General features: G+C 35.4%; 2 protein-coding genes across 2 annotated transcripts in view; one reads left to right on the top strand and one right to left on the bottom strand.

The window, feature by feature from the left end:
• LOC111714341 (NADH dehydrogenase [ubiquinone] iron-sulfur protein 3, mitochondrial) overlaps positions 1–7,910 on the bottom strand; it is a 13,180-nt gene extending 5,270 nt beyond the window's left edge. Inside the window, exon 1 of the mRNA XM_023489423.1 lies at positions 7,806–7,910. Within this exon, the coding sequence (XP_023345191.1) occupies positions 7,806–7,894 (89 nt within the window). The 5' untranslated portion in view covers positions 7,895–7,910. The remainder of the gene's footprint in view (positions 1–7,805) is intronic.
• Positions 1,316–9,579, top strand: part of LOC111714340 (ATP-dependent RNA helicase DDX3X) — a gene marked incomplete at its 5' end in the record, with an annotated part of 12,377 nt that continues 4,113 nt past the window's right edge. Inside the window, 8 exon segments of the mRNA XM_023489422.1 lie at positions 1,316–1,368; positions 1,599–1,793; positions 2,092–2,494; positions 3,651–3,908; positions 4,090–4,232; positions 5,066–5,141; positions 5,809–5,982; positions 6,628–6,696. Of these exon segments, the coding sequence (XP_023345190.1) occupies positions 1,316–1,368; positions 1,599–1,793; positions 2,092–2,494; positions 3,651–3,908; positions 4,090–4,232; positions 5,066–5,141; positions 5,809–5,982; positions 6,628–6,696 (1,371 nt within the window).

Below are 9,579 nucleotides of genomic sequence, written 5' to 3'. Positions count from 1 at the left end.
AGAAGCAATTAGAGGTCTTGAGAAACATGCAAGAGAACATTACAAAGGTTTGATGTTTGATAAAATAATTCTATTCTTTTTACTGCTAATTCCTATTAATAAAAAGAGCATTTTCCCTGAAATTTTAAACTCGGTGATAAAAATACTTAAAAGATTGTTTTTAAGATGGGGGTATAATGATCAAACTAATTTTAAACTTCTAGTTTGTAATTACAATATTGTAATGAAATAGCCTTTTCTTATTGTTTTTTTTGCGTTAGCATTTTTTGTGGTAGCGCTTAGTTCTGACGAGTGTTGCGTGCCCATGAATAATAAGTTAAAAGGTCTGATTTAATTTGAAAATTCCGAAACCCCGCTCAGCTCCCTGGTGTAGATAGACATCCACAATCCCAGCTGGATAGTCACATAAGTTGCTGTTTTTATAAAAGGATTAGGGTTCCCTTTCAGATCTCCAGTTGATTTTATTTGAAAGGGTGGTGGTGTGGGGTCCAAAAATCGTATACCAGGAAATTTCTAATAATAATTTGTGAATGGTTCATTATTGTTCATCGTTTTAATTTTTGTCGTAAATTACCAAATTATAGTGCAGTACTTTATTTTTTTGCTTCGTAGAGTAAATTCTTAGAGGACGATTCCCCTCCCCCCCTTTCTCCTATCAATATTGTACATGGATCTTATAAATATATAACATGGAAATAATTGGCCACGTGGCCGAAGCGCCTGGCCCCCTAGCCGCGGCGCTCGGCCCCCTAACTTGTCCTAGCCGCAGTGCTTTTCCCACAAATTGTCTTAATCTAACTCTAAAATTATATGTTTACTGAAAAATAAGTGGTTATGTACAAAATTGAGGGAGGGGTTCAAAAATCGTTCTCTAGGACAGACCCAATATCTAGCAATAAGTTCGGCAACAGTTTTCCCCGGTTAATATATTGAAAATTTTCTTGATGGGTTTGTTGAGCTCTTGCCCTCCCCCTTCATAAAAAAATATACATAAATGAAGTGCTGAACATGTTGCCGCAGCGCCCGTTCCCTTAACCTGTCCTAGTTGTGGCGCTCGGCCCCCAGTCTATCCTAGAGGCTCAAAAATGTTTCTCCAAGTTAAGGATTTATTTGTGTAAGCCTTTTAACTTGTCCTATCGACGACGCTTTCTCTTAAATTCCCTTAACCTTAATGTAAGAAAAACAACTGCCTACTCTTTCATTATTAAGTAAATATTCGAAATCGAAGTAAATTGATAGTGTGTGCGTTAAAGAAATGAAATCCCCAACTAAAGTCCTCGATGATATTTATTTATTTCACATGTTTTTTTTGCAGTCTGCTGATCTAAGCCAGCCCGGAGGCGGAGACGGACCAGGACCTAAAGTAAGGTCAGGGTAACATACACACATACGTTCAAATAATCAATCGTTAGTTTTGTTAATCTCAGGGTTGTTTACTGGNAATGGCACTTTTCCCCATTCCAGCATGAAAAACCATGCTAAAACTGGCTGTAATTTTTTTCTGTCTTGTGTCTTTGTGCCTTTTTTATTGACACTTAATTACATCTTCATTGCTTAGATTTTTTTTCTTTCTTTCTGTAACGTGTGTATGCATCCAGATACGTTCCTCCCCACGCTCGTAAGCAGGGGAGCGGAGGTCAAGAGGAAAGGTACGACAGCAGGGGCGGCGGAGGAGGCGGATACAGGAACGGTGGAGGAAGCGGAGGAAAAGTATGGGATGATACTAGGGGATCATATGTTAGAGATAGTGGTCGCGACGGCTATCGAGATGACCGTGGTGGGCCTAGCCGAGGGTAAGGATTAAATTTTGTCTGAAAGTTTCTAAGTCGTGGTACATATTTTGAAGAAAATTGACTACACAAGGGGGGGTGGGGATATTGAGATGTTTTGCCTAAAAGTAAATTTAAAATGAGGTTTTACTAGAAGTTTAAACTCTTGCCAATTAAAAACTTATATTCCGGGGGGTGATGGGATTATGATTTTCTCAAGTATACACACCCATGTCATGCTGTTAACTTTTAAAACTTTTGACAGTAAATTTTTATTTTTTGGTATGTTTTCCACCCAATTGTGATCCTTTTTTTTTAATAGCGGTGGTGGCAACTGGGGTGACCGTGACGGTGGAAACAGGAACGGTGCGCTGCCGACCAACGACCGTTGGAAGGAGCCCCCTCGTGACAGTTATAATAGCCGCGACGGTGGATATGGTGGCGGGGTAAGCAACGGCGGTGCCCGTCGTGACGACCGTGGCCGAAGCAACGAAGCTGAGGACTGGACGAAACCTTTGCCGAGGAACGAGAGACTGGAGCTCGAACTCTTTGGAACCGGACATGGTCCAAGTGGAATTAACTTCGACCGTTACGAGGATATCCCTGTTGACGCGACCGGTAACGATGTCCCGAAAGGAATCGATTCCTTTGAAGATGTCACACTCACGCCGATTATCCAAGCTAACATAGAGCTAGCTCAGTATACCAAACCTACCCCTGTCCAGGTAAATTATTCAGAAAAGACGCCTGCGTATTAATAGGAAAGTACGTTGAAATTTTTCTGTAAATTGGACTTAAGGCGCGTTCCGCGATCTTAAAGGGACAGACCGGCTATGTAAATTAGTTGAACTGAGTATGCAGTGTTGTGGACCAATAGCTAAGGATTCATTTGAGACTTAAACCTTTTTAAAGATCAGTAAATCATGATTTTGAGCGGAAAGTCGACGTTCATAATCAAACTTTCGGGTGGATACCTTTTCAGAATCGGTTTTTTAAAATTACTAAATAACGACGACGAAAAATAAAGTTAAGTGTACAGTAATGGTTAGGAACATATTTCTCGAAAGAAATTTGTCGGTAAATCAATTCTAGAATCGATTATTTAGTTCTCATCATATTAAATTTCTTAATTTCTTTGAATTTATTCGTAGATTTCTTCAAATTCTTCAAATGTTGTCTTATGAATAATAGTTCCAGAAAATCCGCAGTAAATCTTTGGGAATAATGAGAAACTAGAATAATGCGCAAATAGAAACTAATAATTGAACTAGATTAATTATTTTCGAAGATAAAATAAATTTTTATTTTCTCAACGTGTTCCTAAACAACTAATTAGTTTACTGTAGAATTTTGTTTACATGTTTTGTCGTCATTTAATAATTAAAAAAAAACAATTCTGAAAACGTATCCACCCAAAAGTACGATTTTTAACGTCGACTTTGCGCTTAAACTCATGATTTATAGATCTTCAAGAAGTTTTATTTGTCTCAAATGAATCTGAAAGAATTTGTCCACAACACTTCATACTCAGTTCAACTACCTTAAATAGCCGGTCTGTCCCTTTAACACAAATTCAGCTTGTATCGTTCCTTGCAATTGATATTTATAAACGTAAATTGCATGTTCATGTAAGTGGGCATAAAGAAAATAAAGTCCGATTTCTCGAGCTATTTTGACAGTTTTTGTTAATAAATTTATAATTCGTAACAGTGTCGTTGATTTGAGTTTCGAAGTTAGAATGAGACAGTTTTTTCTCTCTATGATTCTACATATTGTTGATTTGATTTGTATTGAATAAAGTTGTTCAGAAGAAGATTTGAGTTTCTGATGTGAGTTAAATGTTTATTTGCGTAAAAGTTATGTTCTTTCTTTAATTTTTAGAAAAATTCAATTCCCGTGATTCTGGGAAAACGTGATCTGATGGCGTGCGCCCAAACCGGTTCCGGTAAAACCGCGGCGTTCCTTGTTCCAATCCTCAACAGGATTTTCGAAGACGGACCAGCCCCCGGCCTCAGCGGGAATGTTGGAGGAGGATACGGGCGAAGGAAGCAGTATCCATTCGCCCTTGTGCTCGCTCCTACAAGAGAATTAGCGACACAAATTTACGATGAAGCGAGAAAGTTCGCTTATAGATCCAGGGTTAGTATTATTATTACTTGCTACAGCCATGAAAATTTTACGTTTATGATATTTTAACTTATTTCGGTGCATTTTTTGTGAAATCATTGGAAGGATTGGAAATGATAAGATAATTCAGTCTTTTTCCTCACCATTTGATCAAACACTTAAAATTAGTTTTTTAACAAAAAATTATTTGTAGGTGAAACCCTGTGTTGTATATGGAGGAGCTAATGTAGCAGATCAAATGAGAGATTTAGACAAGGGTTGTCATCTACTAGTGGCTACTCCTGGTCGTCTTGTAGATTTCCTAGAGAGGGGGAAAATATCCTTGGAATTCTGCAGGTAATAAACATTCTGTAGGTAATAAACATTCTGCAGGTAATAAACATTCTGCAGGTAATAAACATTCTGAACGTAATAAACATTCTGCAGGTAATAAACATTTTGAACGTAATAAACATTCTGCATGTAATAAACCAAAATGTGCTTGTTCACCCCACTCCCACCATCAATCCCCCCTCCCCATGAAGGACAAGAGAAAATAGAAAGCTGGAAGCCAATTTCGGACTGCTTTCCCTGGCACAAATATTTTTATCAATTGGATTGTCATTAATGCCATAGAGAATATAATTTTTAAAGAATCGTACATATTTGTTTTTACATATAAATTCAGATTTGATGATCTGTATTCCGTAATCTTTGAATCCGCAACTTTTTGGCTTACTGGATCCGGACAATTGTCAATATCTCAACAACAACTATATAAAATTAGCCAAATTTTGGTTAAATCTTGGAAGCGCAGGATCAGATCTGCATCAACATCAAATGGATCCTAAGCACTTGTGTGTAAAAATGAAAATTTAATTACGTTATTATATCATCGTATCTACAACTTATTTCGTTCATACATTTCTACATATACTTTACTTGGGTGTCTGTTAAATTATATCCAAAACGGCTGAACTGATTGAGCTCAACGTTTTTGAGACAACTTTCATGGCCCGGAAGAGGGTTTCGGATGATCACAATTCCGAACAAAAACAATTGCCTTACAAAATTTCGACATTTCAAAATCCACGAAAAAAAAATCGGTATAAGAGCAAGAACTAAAATTCTAAATCTAAGAAGCGCCCTGGGAGCCTATAACATATATATTTACAAAACATAAAATTTAGATATCTTTGTCTGGATGAAGCTGATAGAATGTTGGACATGGGGTTCGAACCTCAGATCCGTAGAATTGTGGAGAAGGTAAATTAATCATGGTCATTTATAAGATATATATATTTAACTAGATATTTTAATAATATAAATACTTATATTTTCTCCAAGTTCCACTTCAAAAGATAATAAAAAAAAATATTGGATATCCTGGGTGCTGTCATAAATTCTTGAAGAAACAAATCTTAATGATATAAATTTATGATTTTTCGTAAAACTGTAAAAAAAAATAATCAAGGTAAGCCACCCAAAATAGTAAGCACGTCGTATTTTAATATTGATTTCTGCAGGACTTCACATCATTATACATTAGACATATGTTAAGAATATTGATCACTTCCAAACTTATCAGATTATTGCATAAAACATTATACACCTGTTTCTTTCCTACGAATTTGGCTAGCATGAAATTAATTATATAAAACCCATCCACAAAATTAGAACTTTAAAGATGGGGGAGAGGACTTTTTCTTGCACTTTTTCAGATATTAGTAGGGTGCAACTATAAGGCAGTTGTTCGATAACAATTCTCCAGGGGTGTTGTAAGACTCATATTTTTGCCCCCCTCCCCCTTTCGAAATCATAATTTTGCCCCAAATCCACAACTTAAAAGCAGATTTTTTTTGGATGTTCATAAATAAATATTTTTACTTTTGATAAAATATTACAATTACACAATTACAAAATCATCTTTTAGGATAACATGCCTAAACCAGAGAATCGTCAAACTCTTATGTTCTCTGCAACCTTTCCCAAGGAGATCCAGATGCTGGCCAGGGACTTCCTGAAGGACTACGTGTTCTTAGCGGTCGGTAGGGTCGGCTCCACCAGCGAGAACATCACACAGAAGATTGTTTGGGTGGAGGAACAGGTTAGTTTGGTTTTATTCAACATCTATTTTATAAACAAGATGATTTTTTCAACATTTATTTAATAAACAAGATGATTTTTTTCGTGAGAGCAAGAAAGAAAAGGAGATAAAATTAACAGAAAATGATAAAAAAAAATCCTTTAGTAATCTTGACCAGAACATTGATAATTTTGTTATATCTGAGTTAATGAATCCAATTTATGTATTTAAATGATACCTAACCCCACCTTTACATTAAATACATTCTCTAGTTGCAATATGATCCCTCACATCCGGGTGCACTGATAAACTGAATACCCTGAGAAATCATTACAAGACAATTAAATTTTAAACTTGTTAAGATTGAATCTATTTGTCCCCTTTACATAAAATTTTTTTTTTAATTGTATGTGAACTTTTTAGACCTAATATGTTAAATTTAACTTGCAAGCTTTTCACTTTCTTTAAACTAATTACAAGTGTAAATAGTACGTTTAGCGTATTGTTCAAACGTAAATACTACGTTTAGCAATTAATTCAAAAGATCTAAACTTCTTTTCGTAATCCTTCATTGTTATTTCTCGATACATTTTTATTTTTTTTAGCGTCATATCTTAATTTCTGATGTTTTGAATACTTGCTAAATCTGAATAATGGTGTGTTTAGGATAAACGATCCTTCCTCCTGGATTTGATGGATGCTGCTGGTTTAGCAGAGAAGAGCGCTGATGGATCGGTAAATTTTTATTACATTAAAACTGAACGTTTGACATGAATGTTAGTTGCGAAATTTTGTCTTCCCCTCTTACGTTTATTTTCTGAAACATAAGTTTGTCATACACACTTCACCCTTCCCCCCTCCTATCCCTGACCTGAATTCAAATTCATGTGTTGAACACTAGATCCTTAATACACATATGTCTTGTTCAATATTTGCTAGTCATTTGCTGCAAACTTATCATATTTGAAGAGAAAGGGACCGGGGAGGAAGATTTATTTGATTAATATGCACCCCTTTTTTGTTTTGCGTTAACTACTATGTTATGAACAGTTTGTTCTCATAATTTTAATTTTCATCAGAACCCCCCAAGTTTATAATGCAAGGAAAGTAAATAGCAGTTGCGTATACTCTGCGTACATATTAAAGCCAGTTCTCTCTGGGCGTAATTTGTAAACAAGAATAGATGCATCAGTGTTCCTATAATATCCGAGGAGGATAAAAGGATTGAATTTTGAAAATTTTGATAATTCACATAATAGTTTCCTATGACCAGAATTTTTTATGTGAAAGATGGATCCCATGTCAGGTTGTGACATCCGTCTTGTGTTTACATTACCGCCTAGAGACAGTATTCTGCAGTTCAAAAGATGCGTACACCTCTGAAATAAAGTTCCTTGCATTATGATCTTGTGTTCCCCTATGAAAAAGAGTTAAACGTTTGATTTTCAACAGTACATCTATAATCACTGTCTGATCTTGAATGAAAAAGAGGTCCACCTTCTTATATTGTCGGGTCACTATATGAATAAAACGACTTTAATTTAAGGGTGTATTTCTTGAAAACCCATTTTTTACCTAAGAAGTTACGTATATTATCGTTTACAAATATAGGGTTTTATCATGAGAATTGGGGAAAAGAAATGGTTTTTAGATGAAAATGACAAAATATTTTGTAAATGAGCATCTATTCAATTTTTGACACCCCTGTAATTTTTTTCTGTCTTGTGTCTTTGTGCCTTTTTTATTGACACTTAATTCCGGGGGGGGGTCCAAAAATCGTATACTAGGAATATACCACTGAAAATTTACAATATAAAAATTGATAATTTAACAATTTTTAATACCTGACACAAGTTACCCTGGGTAATACAGATCTCTGGGCGAAGTTTCTCAATAACCCTGAGGTTACCAACCTCATTCCCCTCCCTGCCATTTTATCTGCAATAACAAATATCTTGAACTACGTGTGAGAGAAGTTTATATTATATAGAAAAAGATATACTATTGTCGATTTATTATTTGATAATGAATAAGTTGTTAAGATAAAAAAATGAATTTACATCCAAAAGTATCAACGTGTAAATAAACAACGAAAGAATAACTTTCAAAAATTTAACCTGAATTTATTGTCACTACTATATTTTGTTAACCTAAATTTAACTTCCAAAATACTTGTCGGATCGCGTAGCGCACCCCCACACAGTGATCGGCGTGTCCTTCCGGAACTTTTATGTTTTGTAGTCAAAACAATATGAGCAACTTTAATTTTTCGGCGAAATTGTGATATGAAAGATTTTTAGCAATTAGGTAACATTTCAATAATTTGATAACATTTGTCCCATGCCTACACTCGATAGGTCAAGTATCTAAAACATTTGAAAATTAATACTCTTTACTGAAATTGAATTCTAAAACATTAAGGTCACGAAGGTTCAGAAAAACTAAAACCAATACTTCAAAATTTGCCAAAGGTCGCCATGACAGTTAAGATCAAATGGCCGCGGCAAACTCGCAAAAGGTATAAATTGATTCAGGGCTAAATAAAAAAAATTTAAATAAAAAAAATATAATCTTTAAATTTTTTTACAGGTATTCTGCCTCATTGAACCATGTTGTGCATTTTAAACTACTCCATAAACTAATTACCATATTTTATATTTAAATATTTGTGATCTAAAATTTGTAATTATGGTCAAAAAGGAGTAGAAAATGTTACTAGAAAAATAATTAAACGCAACAAGAATAATTTAGAAGCTCCAATACGGAAATTGTGGACAAAAACATAAAAATTACGTCATTCCAAAAGTATTAACATTTAAGATTTCAGCTCACCCTAGCCCGCTTCCAGTCGTCTTCAATATTGAGTTCACGAGGTAGAAATCTAGGATTTCTGTCCACCCTACCGCCTGGCCCGCCATCTATTTTACACTCGCTCAAAGTACATTGCGGCAGAAACTTGGAAAATTTCAGTTCTTGTCAAAATAAAGTGTATCTAAGTGTATATAAGTGTAAATATATGCCTAGAGAAGAGAGTTGTTTAACGACTGTCAAGTTTTTGTTGTAATATGAGTAATGCACCCAACCAGCATGTGAACGGTTTAGATCAGCAGGTGAGGACAAATTTTAAGTAGAAATACCGGAAGTTAAAAATGTGAAATGTGATCAAATTAAACAATTTCTAAGAAGCTCTAAGGCTGAAATTCTTAAAACTAGAGTTCTTCAGTCAACGGGGACTATTGAAACTTCAGATTACGATTTAGTCAAATTAAAACGTTCGGTGTTTTTAATAAGGGTTGATGTATAGATATTGGATACAAGTTTTCCAATCTGATCATAGGGGTCCATCCTAATATACGATTTATGGACTCCCTCCTATCAATATTATAGGATACCTTTTACTATAAGTTATTGTGTTTTAGTTTAGAGTAAGTTTAGGTTAAGACAATTTCTGGGTTGAGCGAGCTGCGGCTAGGACAGGCTAGGGGGCCGAGCGCCGCGACTTGGACAGGCTAGGGGCCGAGTGCTTCGGCTAGGACATGCTAGGGGGCCGAGCGCTGCGGCCACATGGTCAATACTTACAAGATTCACATACTTAAACGATGAAGGGGGGGGGGGGGC

The sequence above is a fragment of the Eurytemora carolleeae genome, unplaced genomic scaffold (assembly GCF_000591075.1).
Source record: "Eurytemora carolleeae unplaced genomic scaffold, Eaff_2.0 scaffold1459, whole genome shotgun sequence".
In the NCBI taxonomy this organism is placed as follows: Eukaryota; Metazoa; Arthropoda; class Copepoda; order Calanoida; family Temoridae; genus Eurytemora; species Eurytemora carolleeae.
Note: the sequence above shows the minus strand (reverse complement) of the source record. Positions and strands in the feature narration are given on the sequence as shown.